This window comes from Agelaius phoeniceus, chromosome 8, assembly GCF_051311805.1.
Source record: "Agelaius phoeniceus isolate bAgePho1 chromosome 8, bAgePho1.hap1, whole genome shotgun sequence".
NCBI lineage: Eukaryota > Metazoa > Chordata > Aves > Passeriformes > Icteridae > Agelaius > Agelaius phoeniceus.
The window spans coordinates 29,321,158-29,338,504 of record NC_135272.1 but is presented as its reverse complement, the minus strand read 5'-3'; the positions used below and the strand labels follow the sequence as shown (position 1 = coordinate 29,338,504).

The 17,347-nt window shown below is 51.5% G+C and overlaps 2 protein-coding genes across 3 annotated transcripts; one reads left to right on the top strand and one right to left on the bottom strand.

Moving 5' to 3' along the window:
- The first annotated feature begins 1,121 nt into the window (after positions 1 to 1,121).
- On the top strand, positions 1,122 to 12,041 carry LOC129124072 (vitamin D3 hydroxylase-associated protein-like). The gene is made up of 15 exons (XM_054638797.2): positions 1,122 to 1,334; positions 3,112 to 3,225; positions 3,519 to 3,662; positions 4,839 to 4,972; positions 5,344 to 5,550; positions 6,816 to 6,856; positions 7,072 to 7,196; positions 8,836 to 8,961; positions 9,342 to 9,439; positions 9,611 to 9,710; positions 9,811 to 9,854; positions 10,303 to 10,342; positions 10,740 to 10,848; positions 11,106 to 11,251; positions 11,916 to 12,041. The coding sequence occupies exons 1-15, from the start codon at positions 1,122 to 1,124 to the stop codon at positions 12,039 to 12,041; spliced, it is 1,767 nt and encodes a 588-aa protein (XP_054494772.2).
- A 979-nt stretch (positions 12,042 to 13,020) lies between these two features.
- On the bottom strand, positions 13,021 to 16,696 carry NSUN4 (NOP2/Sun RNA methyltransferase 4). 2 transcript variants are annotated; one of them, XM_077182479.1, is made up of 6 exons: positions 16,530 to 16,696; positions 15,534 to 15,955; positions 15,275 to 15,390; positions 14,919 to 15,073; positions 14,141 to 14,265; positions 13,021 to 13,447 (listed from the first exon to the last, which is right to left on the bottom strand). In XM_077182479.1, exons 1-6 carry the CDS (start codon positions 16,659 to 16,661, stop codon positions 13,174 to 13,176), a joined length of 1,224 nt encoding a protein of 407 aa, XP_077038594.1. In that variant the 5' UTR covers positions 16,662 to 16,696; the 3' UTR covers positions 13,021 to 13,173. The 2 variants fall into 2 exon arrangements, with proteins under 2 accessions (XP_077038594.1, XP_054494771.2); XM_054638796.2 differs by having other exon boundaries at positions 15,236 to 15,390; positions 16,530 to 16,695.
- Positions 16,697 to 17,347: the final 651 nt, after the last annotated feature.

Here is a 17,347-nt window from a genome sequence, read left to right as displayed (position 1 = left end):
GTTAAGAGAGTAAAAGGGTTAAGAGCGTAAAAGGGTAAGAGAGTAAGAGAGGCAAGAGAGTGAAGTTCCTGTTACAATACAATAAATCTTCTTCTGTGTTGAATATTCTGATTCTCACTAACCAATCCAGTACAACATACAAATCCTACAGCATTTACATACAGCCTATAAGAATCACTACATTACCACACTGTGTTACATTTTACAGAAGGGGTCTACTCTTTAGACCCCTTCTGCCAAGCTAGACCCCAAGCTAGTAGGGTCTGCTCAGACCCTTAGACTTGCCTGCAAGGAGAAGGTCTTGTTTCATCAAAAAGAGATTACCTTCAGTCAGCCACACCATTGTTTTCCCATTGTTCAGTAACTAAAAAAATCTCAAAGCTTGCTTTGATTTCAATCTCGCTTATAGTTTCTATATTCTCAAAATCTTTTTCCAGACAATCATATTTATAAGGCTTTCCTGTTTCATCTTCTCCAACAACCAGCCTTTCCAGTGTCAGTTTGCTCCTGCCCTGCAAGCCTGTGGGATTTCCACTCAATACAACTGTGCTTTGTCACAGGGTGAAACAGCCTCTCCTTCTGGTGCATGAGGACTCCACAGCAGTGCCAAAACATCCTCTGGTCACCATGGCAGCAGCAGGAGGGACTTGGTGAGCCCAGGCTCCCCACAGCCATGCATTCCCTCAGCATGCCACTCCCCAGCCCTGTGCAGGGAAACCTTGTTATTTCAAGCTGTTTTTTCCTCTTCTCCCATTGTCCTCTCAGGCTTCACAGGAAATAGGAGAGCAGCAATTTCCTTGCTGCATTTGTTCCGTTGATCCTACGGTCCTCCCCAGCAGAGAACTTCCCACAGCCCAGAAAACCCCTATAAACCAAACACCCCAAAGAACACAAGGTTCATTGGCCAAACTTCACCTTCCCCATGTCGTGGTTAATCATTCTCACTGCACACTCCACCTACACCTGCTTTGCAGGGGCCAGCTTTAGCCTGAACTACCTGAACTGTTTGCTGACTCAGGACAGGGGGGAGGGATGAGCCTGGGGAGCCAGGGAAGGTCTCCTGCACCTGCCTTGCTTTTGCTTCTCACCGTGTCCTTCCTCAGAGACCAGAGGTGCACGTGATGATCCAGCAGCAGCAGCTGAGGCAGCTCCTGCCAGAGGGGAAGGGGGACACCTGTGCTGCCCTCGCCCTGCTCGGGGGCTCCGTGGCAGCCCTGGGGCTCTGGAAATGGCTGGGCAAAAAGAGGATCCAGAAGAAAATGGAAGAGGCTCGGAGGACCCGGGATGAGGGCATGAAGAAGATGGCAAAGGCTGTGCAGCAGTTCAGGGAGCAGGTAAACCATCCTCCCTGGGGTCTGAGTCCCACTGGGGCGTCTGCTGATGCTGTCCTTCACATCCTCCTTCCAGCTCATGGCCCCATAGCTTTATAAGGAGCAGATGTGCCAGCAGCCCTCAGCGAGAGGAAAGGCTGCCTTGAGAGAAAGGGAGATCACTGCCCTCCTCAAGCTGGATGAGGTGTGGTGGGAGTCTACAGCTTGGGGAATGTGAATTACTCACTGAGAAGATGTTTTTGAACAACATAGGTGATGATGCACTGCATCTTCATTATCCAAACCCCAATTCTTTAATGATCTGGAAATGTCTCTTGCCAATAATGGGTAGAAGCAAGGAAGCCTTTTTTCCTCTGCTTAACTTTAAGTTTGCACATCTGTTCACACCCCTCCACCTTTGGCTCTAAAACTTGGCTTCTGGACAGCTCTAGGGGTGTTTCCAAAAGCAGCATTCTCAGCCAGTGGCACCTCCCATCAGGCTGCCCAGAAGGTGCCTGCTCTAACCTTACACTGTGAGGGTTTTCAGTGTCCCCTGGGAGCAACCAGGACATGATATGGGGCTGATTGAGCCAGGCATCCACCCAGCACAGCCCTGAATTCTACTGCAACATCATTTCTAACCCCCTTTCCTTTCTGCTCCATTCACTTCTGAATACACACTGGGTAAACCAGCTCATGCTTATACAGGTAACACACCTGGAGGTAAAGCATACCAGCTACAAGTGATACATATATTCTTAAATATAGATCTATATAAATATATGATATAAAACCTCTAAAATCCTGCTGGCACTGAGAACAGCCAATCTTTACCCAAGCTGACCACCTGTGAGTCCCTGCTGACTTCTTGCAGTTTGATGGGCTCGAGCTGTTCAATGTTTGCTCTCAGCCCAGGCTGTCCTGCACTGCCTGTATCTGTTTTGAGGGATGAAAGGACAGCCTGAGACTCGTGTGCAAGGACTTTGGTACCTTGTGCCCCAGGCAGTGTTTGCTCAGCTGAGGTTATGTCTTGGCCAGTGGCTAAGTCCCACTGTGCCAGGAGGAAGGCACTGCCATGTCCTCTGCTGCAGTGGATGGACAAAGCCCTTCAGCACCTGGGCTCCTGTGTTTGCATCCTGTTTGTGATATGCAAACTTGGGATAAAACACTTGGCAGCTCAAGATCAGAGCCCTCACATGCAGGATCTGCCTTTCCAGCAAGCTCTGGTGATAATGATGAGAAAACTTAACAGCCTTTATCCCCTGAGCCAGAGGGTAACCTTGGGGAGGCCTTTGAGCCTTTTAGGTGAACTTCTAGGGTAATGTCCTGGAAGAATTTGCCACAGGTTTAGAGTTTGCCTCAGTGCTTGGGGTGAACAAAAGGGGCTTCTGCAGCACTGTGTTAATCTGCCCTTTCTGCAGCACTGTGTTGATCTGCCCTTTCCCTGTAGGACATTGCCCTTTGCCCTGCCCTGGTACTGCCCCTGTGCCCATTGGCCCTGACCCCACAAGTAACCCAGGACATTGCACTGGTTTCTCATCTTCTGTCTCTGTACTCCTTTGGCATGGCTCTATAATAAGCCCTGTTGGAACTCTTACAGAGACCCTTTCTGTCCCTCTTTGCTGACCTAGCTGTGGTGTGAGTGTGGATTGAGTGACTGTCTGTGCCTGCCTGAGCAGCTTTCTCAGAAGATGCTTTCAGGAGGTAGCAGCAAACACCATCCATTTTCCACATTGCTACATAACTGGGGGCTCTGGATAACATAGAGGAGGCTCTGGATCCCCCTCCCTTCCCTCTGCAGGTTCCCAGTGTCCAGAGAGATGCCATTCTGTCCCTGCCCCTGCTGGAACTCTCTGGAAGACTCCAGGAAGGGTCTCTGTCCCCCAGGACTGTCCTCTACACCTACTTAGAGAAGGTGAGTGTCCATCCACAGTGAGATGGACAAAGCAAATCTTTGACATTCTCCATGCCATGGTGTGTGTGCTGGTGGCTGAAAAGGCTTGTTGGAGCTGGATTATGGCCAGCCTTTAATACAGGAAATATTGAGAGAAAAACATGCTCTGTCTCCTGGGTCAGATCCTCTGAGCTGGCTTGAGCTGGGATGCTCTGGGGAGGGGCTTTTTCAGTCTGTATTTTGTAAATCAAGGTAGCTGCTGAATGCAGCTGTGCAATGATGCTGTTCTTATCCATCACCTGTTCCCAACAAAGGCCCTGGAAGTGACCCAGCAGACAAACTGCTTGCGCCACTTTATCCCGGAGTGTGAGGAGCAGCTCCAGGAAATCGAGCGGCGCAAGGAGAAAGGGCTGCTCTACGGCATCCCCGTCAGCATCAAGGACCACATCGGCCACAAGGTTCTCCCTTTGTGCTTCTGGATGTCCCAGCGTGGGTGGGGAAGTGGTGGGAGATGGACAATGGGGAAGGGGCCCAATCCCTCCCTGCTTGCACCACAGGAAACCTGGCTGTGTCTGAGGCAGCTGCAGTGGGCACTCACTCACTCACTCACTCCCCCCACACCCAGTGGGATGTGGGAGAGAGAATAGAAAGGGTTAAAGTGAGAAAACTTGTGGGTTGAGATAAAGACAGTTTATTAGGTAAACTCTGCACACAAGCAAAGCAAAACAAGTAACTCGTTCACCACATCCCTTGGGCAGGCAGGTGTTCAGCCACCTCCAGGACAGCAGGGCTCCATCGTGTCTGATGGTAACTGGGAAACCCCAGATTTCCCAGTTACCATCACCACAAACATCACCCAAACATCTCCCCTTCCTTCTTCTTCCCCCAGCTTTATATGCTGAGCATGACTCCACATGGCATGGAATGTCCCCCTGGTCACTTGGGGTCAGCTGTCCTGACTGTCCCTTCCCTGTCCCTCACCCCCAGCCTGCTCACTGGTGAGGCAGTGTGAGCTCTGTGCAAGCCCTGCTCAGTGATAACAATAACATCCCCGTGTTATCAACACTGTTTACAGCACAAAATCCAAAACACAGCCCTGTAGTTGCTACTGTGAAGAAAATAAACTCTAGCCCAGCCAAAAGCAGTCAAAAGCAGCAGAGAAAAGCCAGGGATGAATAGTTATAGGCACAAATGATTTCTCCTCTGATACATGACACAGTACAGGCTGCACTAAAGCTGAGCCCCAAACACCAAAGGCTAACTGAAAAAGGCTCACACATTTTGGTTACCTGGGAATATTCCTTCCCTGAACATCCACTGGTGGATTCACTTGCACAGTAGGATGCTGGGTTTGATCCTGAGCTGGTGCACCTGTGGAGTCTGGAGCTGCATTTGGGTCAGGGGAGAAAAGGAGCAAGGAAAAGAGCAAGGAGAGCTTCAGGAGAAGCTTTAACCCAATGAGTGCTTGGCAGCCCTCTGCCAGGGATGGAAGGAGAGGGAGTCCTTCAAGCAAGGGCTCTCAAGGGAGTGAGTTGGTACCAAACACACAACCCCTGAGGGAATGCCAGAGGATCCTTCCAAAAGAGCAAGGGAACTGCATTGCCCATGTCCCTTGTCCTTTCTCCTCTCTGCAGGGGCACTTGGCAACCTGTGGGCTCACGCAGTGCCTGGACACTGTGATGGAGGAGGACAGTGTCCTGGTGAAGGTCCTGAAGAAACAAGGAGCCATCCCATTTGCAATGACCAATGTGCCACAGTCCCTCTTCAGGTGACATACATCATCAAAAATCTGGTTCTGCTTCTGAAGGAAAATCCCAGCCTGTAGGGCCCTGGACAGGCTCCTGAGACGTGTCCTGGAGAGTCCCTTTTCCATTATCTGACAACAATCTCAAGTGAAAAAGCTGTCAGATAAAAGATAAAGAGGGGGAAAAGCCTCCCATGAGTTAAGAGGAATCGAGTGCACTTGTGCATGGGAGGGAGAGCAGAGTTTTGTGGGAATGAGCTGTGTCCTGAGGGATTTACAGGATGAAAGGATGGGGTTGGCTGTGCCCCACAGGCTCTCTGCAAAGGAAAACAAACAAACCCAAGGCATTGGCTGCTCCTCACAGCCTCTTTCCTTCCTTTCTTTCTTCTCCCCAGCTACGAATGCAGCAACCCCATCTTTGGGCAGACCTTGAACCCCCTGGACCCCCAGAGGAGCCCTGGGGGCTCCTCGGGAGGGGAGGGAGCCCTGATTGCAGGGGGAGGCTCCATCCTGGGCATGGGCTCGGACATGGGCGGCAGCATCCGCCTGCCCTCCAGCTTCTGCGGGCTCTGCGGCCTCAAACCCACCGCTGAGAGACTCAGGTAATCTTTAAATAGTCCCCAACTGCAAATAAAATCTTTAATAAGAGTTTGCATTAAATAAAGGAACTTACTTATTTTCTAAATAAAAAAAAAAAAAGAAGAAATGAGACGGAGTAGAAATTCTCCAGAGTAAAAATCCGTTTTGATTTAGGTGGAATGTACATCTTTGAGTTAAGTCTGTAGTTTGAAAACATAGCTATTTAGTCTGACTGCAAAAAGCCTAAGCTCAGAGAAACTGCTTCAGTGAAAGACAAAGATAAAGGAAGAAGAAACAGAGGGTGATAGAGAGAGACAGAGAGACTGCTGTGAGAGCAGGTCAACCTGACCTAGAGAATTTCTGCTCTGTCTCACTGGGGCTGCCCTCCACCCTGCTCATGGTCAGGCTGGGCTGAAGGGGAAAGTACTGGGTGGGTACTTGGAGGGAGGAGAGAGGGTGGCTCTTAAAGGGTGGCTTTGCTCCAAACATCTCCCAGGAGATGGCACGGTTAGGTTTAGTGGGAAATGGGCAGGTTTTCATTGTAAATCTAGCCTGGAGTTTAAAGTAAAAGGGAGTTAAAAGGGTTAAATAATGCCAAAATGGAACACTTTTGGTTAAACCAAAACTAAGATCTGTTGGGGTTTATATTTGCTTATTTTTGGCCAAAATTTCCTGGTTTGAACTACTCTGTGGTGTTGATGGGTCCCCAGGATGAGGTGAGAGATGAGAATATGACTCGAAGTTCTCAGAAGGCTGATATTATATATTATATTATATTATATTATATTACATTATATTACATTACATTACATTACATTATATTATATTATATTATATTATATTATATTATATTATATTATATTATATTACATTACATTACATTATATTATATTGATATACTAAAACTATACTAAAGAAAGAGAAAAGATATATCAGAAAGCTAAAAAGGAATGAATAATAAAAACTTGTGACAGACTCAGTGAGTCCGACACAGCTGGCTGTGATTGGCTATTAATTAAAAACAATTTACATGTTTGGTAAACAATTCTCCAAATCACATTCTAAAGCAGCTAAACAGGGAGAAGCTGAAGTTTCTCAGCTTCCCAGGAGAAGAAATCTTAATGAAGAGATTTTTCATAAAATATCACAGTAACACTACTCCATTCAAATTTTTGAAAAAATTTCCTTCTGTTTCTGGTCCTGAGCTGGAGACCCCACATGCTTTTCAAACACATTGTGAATATTTCCCCATTACTGAAATGACAATGTGCTTCTTCTTTTCCCATAGCCTGTCTGGAGTGACTGGCCCTGTCAATGGCATCCTGGCAGGTATGTGAATTTTAAATTCCTTTTCCCTACATCCTGTGAAGAGCCTGATGTTCTCCTGTAGGCCAGGAGAGAACCTGAGACAGAGAAGTCCTGTCTGGAGTCCATCTGAAATGCCCCTCATTGCCTGCCCACCCCGACGGGGCTGTGCAGAGGGGTGGGCTGGGCTTTGGCACATCCTTCTGCTCAGTGTGGGTGTTTGCTCTTGTCCCATGCAGTCCCTTGTGCCCTGGGGCCCATGGCACGGGATGTGGACAGCCTGGCCCTGTGCATGAAGGCTCTGCTGTGCCAGGAGATGTTCCAGCTGGACCCCAGCGTGCCCCCCATCCCCTTCAACGAGGAGGTGAGGCCCTCACTCAGCAAGCCCTGGCTCCTTCCAGGGTGCCACATGCCCTCCTGAAGGCTCCAGTTATCTTTACAGGACTGGTTTTCAGTGAAACAGCTCTCTTTGAGGGCACAATTCAAAATTCCCATTTAAAAAAAAAATAGCCAAATCAGTAGTTATCCTGGCTGTCTTCTCAGCTGGAATGCTGCTTATTGAATGGTGAGGATCCAGAAAGAGCAGGGAAGAAGGCAACACTGGGAGCAAATGGCTGGAGAACTTTAGGGGAAGATGAGACAGGATCAGAAACTGCTGCAGCAAATCTCTTAACTGAGGGTGTTCTCTTCCTCTCTGCAGCAAACCAGCTTCAGGAGGTTTTTATACTTCCACACTTTTTATCAGTGCTTGAATCCCCTGGTCTGGAGTGGCTGTGCTCCTCCTGAAGGAGGGCCTGGAGAAAAAGGCAGGGGTAGACATTGGAAAGGGTAACTATAAGCAGCAAACAAGAGTATTAGTCACTCCTTAGCATTTGGAGCCCTTCTGCAGTGGGTGTCAGCGTGGAGCAGACCTTCCCCCAGCAGGGTGGGTGTCACAAATGAGAGACTGAGGTCACCTAAAGAATCACTGTCAAAGGCACTGCAAAAAGCAGGTTTTAATACAAATTTGCAAAAGGGTGACAAAGTTCAATGACAGGGTTCACTCTGTTACTTATTCTGAAGATGGAGCACACAAAGGAAAATCAGCTTAGTATCACTTTGGAATGATTTGCCTGGAGACTAGGGGTGCAAAGGACAAGGGTGCAAAGAGCAGGGAAGACCCTCCCATTGAGTCACAAGGTTCAGAGACTTTCTAAACTCCTGACAGAGCCTAAGTAGAGCTGAGCCCAATCCTAGTCCCAGACTGGCCAACAGTTCAGATCTAAGAATTTAATAGGGAAATACAAGGAGTAGGGGAGACCCTCCCACTGCATCCGGTCTTAGTCCCAGACCTGGTCAGTGGTGTATGTCTAAAGGATTTTCACAGCAATCCCATTAGGAATAGTGTGAGGGTCTCAGCTGTGGGTTTCTCTGGGTCTGGATTGAAGGCATTTGAGATGGTAGTTCATGTTCAGACTCAGGTGTTTATTATTTCTTATCAGTAAAACAGTCTCACTACTGTGAGTTCAGCAGCTTTTCATTAGAAGGCACAAAATGGCCAACAATCTCTTGTTTTAAGACTAAACTATCCAATTAAGAACTGTTAAGAACTGACACCCGGATTATTTTCCTTTTTAACCCAATAACTGATCCCACAGAGCTGCAATGGGGACTTTTCTGCCCAATTACAAATGCCACCCAAACCCATGAAGAAGGAAGAAGAAGCATGAAGAAGAAACCCAGGACAACACCCTGTGCCCTCCATCTTGCTTCTATCCACAACACACTAAAACTTCCAAAACCTAAATTTCTCATCAAAAGATACACCTACACTGCTCTCTATAATCTATTTCACACTTTTGTGGAATCCAGTCTATCTTGAAGTCTGGGAAACTTTCTCCATGAGTGAGGGTCAAAGTCAGTGCTGCCCTGGGGGTCAGGGCACCCCAGAGCAGACAGAGAAATATTCCCAGTGCCCTGGGTTTGCACAGAACAGAAAGGTAACTGGTGTCTCCTTGCTCCAGGTGTACTCCAGCTCCGCTCCCCTGCGGGTCGGGTACTACGACACCGACGGCTACTTCCCCCTGCCCCCCTGCATGAGGAGGGCAGTGAAGGAAACCAGGAGTGCTCTGCAGGCAGCTGGGCACCAGGTGAGCACCACCAGCCCCTGCCCTTCTCCCCAGGGTGTCCCTGCCTCGCTCCTCGCTGAGGCAATCACCCTTCAGGAACCAGGCACGGCTCCCAAGCACACCTGTGGGGAAAATGACCTGGCTGAGGTATGGGATTATGGTTCTCCAGCCACAGAACACCAGGCAGAGACCTCCCTGCCTAAGGGAGAAGTGCATCCCATGGGCAACCAGCAGGAATAATCTCATGGGGAGATTGTTGGATGGAAAATGGTTGAACCGGGGCTTCTCTTGGCACATGGAGCCCAGGGAGGTGCTTCTCTGCCTCTGAGGATTATCCACATGTGGGTCTTGGAAGCTATTCACATCCCCAGGCTGCCACATAATCTTGTGTTTTGGTGCAGCTGGTGCCCTTCTCTCCCCCTCGGATCCCCTATGTCATGAATGAACTGTTTATGAAGACGTTTTTTGCTGATGGAGGCCGTGCCTTCGTGGATGTGTTGTAAGTAGGAGCCCTCTGGCAGCAGTGCTGCCAACACCTCCATCCCCATGCCATGGGCATGGCACAGGCACAAGAAGCCCAGCTCTCCCACCCCAAACAGGCAACACTCGGGTCTCTGAGGAAGGGCAAACAGCTTCTCTGAAATCACCCCATCCTCCTGTCATCTCTCAGCACAGGAAATATTGTAGACCCAGGCTTGAAACCACAGGTGAATTCCTGCAAGATGCCAAGGCTGGTGAAGAAGCTGCTGGCTCTGCTTCTTAAACCTCTGGTGAGTGCCTGTCCCTCAGGACAGGAACAGGGGCTCCCTGGGGTGACCCCAGTTAGTGCAGCCCCATGTCATGTCCCTAAGGAACCTCGTGCCTTTCCAGTTTCCCCGCCTGGCTGACTACCTGAGCTCCATGGTTGGAATGAGGTAAGATGGAATTGTCCCCAGGGATGTCCCTGGAAATGGGTGATACCTTCTCCTCCAGGTGTCCTTGGCTGGGGGGGACTGGATTCACAACACAGGCTGTGATCTGCCCTCTGCAGGGGCTGTTCCTCATTGCTGGACATGGCTTCACTGCCCCTAGCAATATCCTGACAGGAATGGGGCACTTGAATGGATAAGGTCATTACAGGAAGCCTGTGGAAGAGATGAGTATTTAATCCAGGCCCATCAGGAAAACCTTCCCTCCAGCACTTCCAGACATGTGCTGCTTAACTGGTTGGGCAGATGCCAAAGGAAACTTTAGGAAGATTGTGAAAGCTGTATTGTTTCAAGCAATTGCTAAAATCACCAGGGCTTATCAACCCAGAGGACTATTTAAGCAATTCCTCCTCCTCTTACAGCTTAAAGATGTTGCTATAATTTCCACTCGCAGGTCGGTGCAGGAGATGTGGGATCATCACCATCAAATACAGGTTTGTTTTGAGGACTTTCCTCTTTGGCATCATGCTGCAAGTTGAGGCTTTGTGGCAAGCACCGGGTCAGAGAGAGTCATCGGTTTGGAAAGGGATTGTGCAGGGGAGGGGCTGCTGGGGAGGAGACAGGATGGAGGGAAAGGCACCAAGAATGATAGGAATGGGGTGGATGGGCTTTGAGTCAGCCCAGACAGAGCTTCAGTGGCTGCCTGCAGTGCTCCTGCCCAGGCACACTGAAGGCTCTCCTGGGAGTGGGCATGGCCAGAGTGGGACCTTTCAAATTCCTGGCCACACGCAGGGGAGGCAAACACAGGCCCCTCTGCTGCTGCTGCCTCCTCAGCTGTGCCTGGAGAGGCCGAGAGGCTGCAGGCACGGCCATGGCCCCTCTCCTCCCCAGGTGTACCGCTCCCAGGTCATCAGCCAGTGGCAGGAACTCCAGCTGGACGTGGTGCTGTGCCCTGTCCTTGGGCCTGCCTTCACCATGGGATACCCCCGGAAACTCCTCGGTGAGTGAGTCTGGGGCCTTCTCAGGAGGGCACAGAAACACTGGCCGAGACTGGAGGGAAACATCCACGGCCATGGAGCTTCACTGCCCACCCAAGCATTTCAGGGTAATTAAGGAGGAAAAGTAACTACACAGAGCTCTCTGAGCAAAATAAATATAAAGCAGAGACACAGTTCTCGGGGGCTTCAGTGAATAGGGAATGTGTAAGTTTGAAGGCAGGAGGCTGTGACTGCCTGCATCCTCTCCTGCTTCTCTCAGGTGCCATCTCCTCCACGATGCTGTACAATGTCTTGAACTTCCCCGCCGGGGTTGTCCCTGTCAGCACCGTGACAGAGGCGGATGAGGAAGAGCTAAAGCTTTACAAAGGATGCTGTGATGACCCCTGGGACCGGACACTGAAACAGGTAGGGCAAGTGGTGGAGCAGACAGTGCTGATGTGTGTTCAGGTAACAGTTTCCATGATATCAGGGGCTCCTAAATATCTCCATCAGTATGGGCACAAAAAAATTCCTATCTTTATACACCCCTTGCTAATCCCCAAACCCACCTTGAACACACCCTTTGCTGTTCTCCCAAGCCCCCAACAGGTAAGTCACTAAGTTTTGGGGGGACTAAAGGATCTCCCACAGGCTGGGCAGGCTGAAGCAGCAAGGAGTCATGCAGCAAAGTTTCTGGGAGCAGGTCCTTGCAACAGCCACAGCCCACAGCACTGCACTGCACTTTCCTCCTGCTCCACGTTGCCTTCAACCAGGCCCAGGCTGTCAGTGGAGCATGGGTCAGGAATGAGGATGCTGAAGGAAAAGGGATCTGCCTACAGGACAGCCCAAGGCAGAGCTGCCTGGGGTGTGTGTGGGGGAGAAGGCGTCCCAAACACGTTACCCAAGATTTGACAACCATTTCTATCAGAGAAGAGCAAGAGCCTTCCCTCTGCCCAGCACACTAACAGGGCTCAAACTCCAAGCTCCCCAGGCTGTGGGATGAGGCACAGGCCTAAACCAAGCTCCCAAAACCTGCTGGAGGTGCGAGGGGTCCCTGGGTGGCCCCTGACCGCTGGTGCCCCCACTGCAGGCCGTGTCAGGAGCCGTGGGGATGCCCGTGGCCGTGCAGTGCGTGGCCCTGCCCTGGCAGGAGGAGCTGTGCCTGCGCTTCATGAAGGAGGTGGAGACCCTCAGCCGTGGCAGGAGAGTGGCATAGTCACCATGGGCACCAAGGAGAAGGGACAGCGCTGCACGACTGCCACCAGCAGTGCAGAGACTGCACTGGGGAAGGGAGGAGGAAGGAAATGACACCTCCTGACCCCTCTCCTCGCCAATAAACACAGATCCTGTAAGGAACCCTGCAGGAGTGGCTTAGGATAGGTTCAAACAGTGGTGAGTCTAGGAACTGCACTTCCAGCAAGGATGGATGGCCATGGATGTGGGTTCATCACCCCTATTTCCACCAGTGCTGCCTCCTGCAGAAGCAGGGTGGTGCTGAGAGGAAAGGATTACAGAAGTTCAACAGTATTTTCTTGCTGGCAGTGGAGTAACTTCATATGGATGGAACTATGGGCTGCCCCATGAGGAATACAGCCGTGTCCATCACTTCTCACCACTGTAATTTGGTCACAAAATAAAAATGTAACTATTAAGCAACTCCCATGATAAATTCCAGTAATCCTTCACTGATGGTGATGAATCTATGAACAAAGTTACTACTCAAAATCATACAAATACCTGCTCACTGGACATTAAATGGCATCTAGCATGGGAATATTCACACTTATCCACAGCTTTGCTAGCTGTGAGGGATAGCAACAGTCACTGGCCTCTGCACAGCACCAGATCTCCAGCATCCCAAGCACATTTCCAACTCCACAGGAGGGGCACTCTTAGCAGCCTTAGGTTTCAGGACCTCAGGCTTCTCTCTCTGAAGGCAGGAGATAAGCACAGACAGATGCAACTCATTTATGCAGATGGTGAGATCTGGGACAGAAAGGCTGAGATCCCCAGATGGTGTTTGTTAACCCAAACCTGCTCATGCAGGATCAAAGCAGTCAGACAGGAGGAAGAGAGCAGGGCCATTTATCCCATCCCACAAAGATGGAAAAATTGCTCCCTCTGATAAGACCTCTCTCTCTTTCCTAGATTAAACACCTCAGTCTCAAAGAGGTAAGTATCCAGGAAACACCACAGCAGGTCTTTCTCATTTATTCCCCATGTCTGCAGTAAAAAAGCAGGTTTCCTTTGGGACATTTTAGAAAGAAAAATAAATATAAAGCAGCTCTGCTTTCCCTTAAATATCAGGCTATTTCCTGACAGCAGACAGACAGACTCTGCTGGCCCTTCTACTCCCGACGTAATTTGCAGAAATACATGGGCCCAAAGTTGGCTGTGAGGTGAGGCAGGACAAGCTCCCCGAGCCGGCACTCCGAGAAGAAGGAGAAGGTGTCCTGGAAGAGCGTCCTGAAGTGGCTCAGGTCCTCCAGGTGGAGGCTGATGTTGAAGTGGGCTCGTGCCACGTCCAGAGCCCTCTCCACCACGCACTCGTTCTGCAGCGGGGACAGCGAGCACGTGGAATACACCACAGCTCCTCCCGGCCTGGCCGCCAGGATCCCAGCCCTGCAGCACAGGGAGCACACACACGGTCACCAGGAGGGACACCGAGGGACATCCCCACCCACCGACCCTGGGAAACCAAAAGGGAACTCATAGGAAGTGACAGACAGCCCCCACTGAACTCCACAGGCTCAGCAGTCTGTGTCACTGCAACATGAGGAGTCTAAGAGTCAAACAGTACTTATACTGACAAAGGATTTAACATGGGAGATGCTGCTGCAGAGCAGCTGGAAGGTGTAATTCTGCAGTCACATCCAAAGGAATGGGATATACCTACAGGGGAAGAGATTCCTGCAGTTCAAGTGCTGCCATGGGGCTCTCTAATCTGCCTCCTCATTGCCACAGCACACAGTGATAAGCTGTGGCCCTTCCCAGCACCACATGTCCTCCTGTGTCCTGGGATAGGTGGGCACTCAGGAATCCTCCAGGGCTGACTGCCAGGACCCAGGAGATCACCACCCAAAACAGCTGTGCCCATCCTGCTCCTTAGACCTTCTCCCTATATCCTACAGCAACTGCTGGGGACAGAAGGACAAGGGGGTCAGACCTTGGTGATCTGACCAAGAACATCTGCACTTTCTTACACTTACTGTGATTTCACCCATTCCAGAAAACTACACATGGTTTCCACGTTTCCCAGCTGGGGACAGAGTAAGGAGAGGTTTCAGGGAACACAACACAACGGAGCTCACTCACATCAGCAGCTGCAGCTGCAGCATGGGCAGCATCTGACGCTCTTTGGTTCGCCTCTTGTGGAAGATGTTGTTGTCCTCCTCCATGGCAGAGTGTCTGTCTGTCGTGCAGGGCACATCCACCAGCACCTGCAGCAGCAGAGGTCCCACCTCAGCCCCCTGCACAGCTCAAGCTCAGCGAGTCCCCTCCTGCAGCGAGCCCCACGCCCACCTCCTCCACCCCTGCCAGCAGCTCTCAGTGCCCAAACACAGGTGTGCACCACACTGAACTGTAACCACCTGGCTGCTCTGGCATTTTGGGAATGTGCAAAAATGGTGGAAAACATCCTGCACTAACTCATGTCCTCATTTAATGTCCCTGCTCTGTGTGTGTCCCTGGCAATGCTCCTGCAGCACACACGAGCATTGCTGCTGCAGCCTGCCAGAGTACTCAACCCAGCTCCTGGAACACCAAACCCATCCCCTGTGGCTGGACATGGCTGAGAAGCCAGAATTATCTAATCTTCACATTTAACCCCTTCCAGGTGATGGACAAGAACAGGATTTCTAAAGGGTGTTACACAGGCAAGTAAAGGTACAACTCTAGATGCACATATGCACCAAATCCTGCAGGAAGGGATAGCAGGAGGAAATATTACTACTTATGTGGCTTGGTTTTCCCTCTCTTCATTTATGATTACAAAAAACTACACACTTATATGGAAGGATAACCTGCTGTCTTCCTCAAAAAGAGGAGGGAAGTGAACTTGATGGGTTTATCTTCACTAGTTCCCAACACATACCTTATGGAAAGTGCCTCCTTTCACCTGGTCCCAGTCCCTTCCGTCGTAGGACGTGACACTCACAGTGTCCCTGACTTCTTTGGGGACATAACTCTGGAGAATCTGGTACAGCCTCTTTGTCCGGGAAACGGAGACATCGTTGGCTGCCAGATGCCCTGACAGGACAGAACAGGCACACTGGAATGTCACTTCTGCAGAAACACACCTGATTCCAGCTCTTACACACAGAAATCATTAATGGTCAGGCATGAATGCGTGCAGTACACTGCTCCAGCCCTGTTTAACACAGGAACAAGGGAACACCCATCCCCACTCACCACAAAACCCAGTCTGCAGCAGAGCCAGAGTCTTCCCACCCGGAGCAGCACAGAGGTCGAGGACAAAGTCATCTGGCTGCACGTCGAGTGCCAGCACAGGCAGGAGAGATGCTGCATCCATGAGGTAATAGTCAAGGAGCCCTAGACCATCCGGCCTGGAAATCATCAGTTTGCACAACAAAAGCAAATGTTGGAGGTGAAAAGAAAGTAAAAGAGCAGTTGGAAGTGAGGATGGTGACACATGGAAGCAGCCCCTGGGGCTGGCAGAGACCAGGGCAGTCAGTCAGGGATGTCTCACCGTGCAGGGCGAAAGCGCGTGATGTCACCCCTGGGGAAGGTGTAACACTTGATTTTGGAGCTGATGGACATGCAAAGTGGTGGGGACCTCTCTGCCTGTGCCACCATTTCTGCCTGCATCCCAGTCCTGCCCTCACCAGGGCCCTCCTGGCACCCTGTGGCCACTTCCCCCACAGCTGCACCACGCTGCCATTGCTGCACCTTCTGGAGGGCCTCGGAAATGAAATCGGTGGCGTTGAGCAGCTCCAGCTCTTCAGGAACGTGGTCAGCAGCAGCAAAGTTGTTGAGGAGGGCCCCGTACTTCTGCTCACAGAGCAGGCCAGCACGGACCGAGGGCCACAGGGCCCCCAGGTGCAGGCTGTAGCTCGTGTCGAAGTGGTGCAGCGCCAGCCGCGTGGACGGGATGCGTGGGGCCGTGGCAGCCTGGTGGGGAAAAACAGCAGAAGTGTTAAAATACCTCGATACCGCCACACCCGGCCTCCCCACCCAGCCTTCATGTTCTTCTGGGAGAATCCAGCACTGGGTTCCCTGCTGCCAGAAGTCCATGAGGTCTTTCTGGAGCGTGAGTGTGACAGGACCGGAGGGAATGGCATGAAGCTGTGACAGGGGGGCCTCTGCTGTATGACAGGAAAAGGCTCCCCAGGGAAGGGATCCCACACCAAGCCTGTCTGAGTTGAGGAAGCATTTGGACAATGCTCTCAGGCACAGGGCGGGACTGCTGGGAGTGTCCTGTGCAGGGCCAGGAGCTGCATCCTGGTGCATCCCTTCCAAATCGGCACATTCAGTGATTCCAGGACTCTGTGAATGGCCGAAATGTGGCTGCGGGCCCGGAGTGGGCACGGCTGCACACAGAGCGGCGGGAGGAGGGTGCAGGGTGAAACGGGGGCACGAGAAGGGGATTTGCACCGGATTTAGCACGGGATTTAGCGGGGACAAGAGCGGAGTGCAAGCAGCGCCGCGGGGTGCGGTGCTCTGGTCCCGCCCCGGCCCGGCTCACCCATTTCTCCTTGTGCCGGTGCCGACGCGGCCCGGCTCCCGGTGCCGCTCCCGGTACCGCTCCCGGTACCGCTCCCGTCCCCGGTGCCCGGCGCAGCAGCGCGGCCGCCGCACGCCCGCCCAGCGCCGCCATCGCCGCTCGCCTTCCGGGGCGGGACCGGGGAGCGCTTGGAAAGGGCTGCGGGCAGCCGGGCTCGGGGAACGGGGCTGTACTCAATGGTCTCTAAGGTCCCTTCCAACCTAAACCGGTTGGAAGGGACGGCCCCGTTCCGGTCATCACTGAGCTGCGTTTGGGCATCAGCTACTGAGAAGGATCCGGCACCAAACGCGCTTTGCACAGGCACAGCTGGACCCTGCCCTGTGCCACAGGGAAAAAACAATAACCAAAACCTACTGGAACTTATGTGGTACCCTTAACCCAATAAAAGTCTAAGATCCGTCAGCAAAAGGACAATGAACCACTAAATGGATAAAGAACAGCCACATTTATAAGGTGGTGGCTTTCATTCCGCTTTGAAGAATAGCTGTGAGATACCCTAGTTTTCCTCCTAACATTCTCTCTAGGGAAAGGAGCAGGCAGAGCACGGACAGGGCAGTCCCAGGGTGAGCAGAACGGGCTGGTAACTCACACAGAAAGGCTTTAGCTCCCCCCAGGTGACCCTGACCGGCGCTTGAGTAGGTGAACCACCCCCATGCACCTCCACAGCCATGTGGTTGGTTTTGTAGGCAAGAAGGCAGAGCTGGCTGCTGCCAGGAGGCTCTGCCAGCCGCTGGCAGAAGTAGGGGACAGTGAGGGACAGGTGACAGCTTTCCCCTGAG

Coding starts and splice junctions, on each gene's coding strand:
- LOC129124072 (XM_054638797.2), top strand. CDS start 1,122: ATGATCCAGCAGCAGCAGCTGAGGCAGCTCCTGCCAGAGGGGAAGGGG. Junction 1,335..3,111: donor TGCAGCAGTTCAGGGAGCAG/GTAAACCATCCT, acceptor TTCCCTCTGCAG/GTTCCCAGTGTCCAGAGAGA. Junction 3,663..4,838: donor AGGACCACATCGGCCACAAG/GTTCTCCCTTTG, acceptor TCCTCTCTGCAG/GGGCACTTGGCAACCTGTGG.
- NSUN4 (XM_054638796.2), bottom strand. CDS start 16,661: ATGGCGGCGCTGGGCGGGCGTGCGGCGGCCGCGCTGCTGCGCCGGGCA. Junction 15,956..16,529: donor ACCGGCACAAGGAGAAATGG/GTGAGCCGGGCC, acceptor TTTCCCCACCAG/GCTGCCACGGCCCCACGCAT. Junction 13,448..14,140: donor CTGCAGCTGCAGCTGCTGAT/GTGAGTGAGCTC, acceptor CCTGTGCTGCAG/GGCTGGGATCCTGGCGGCCA.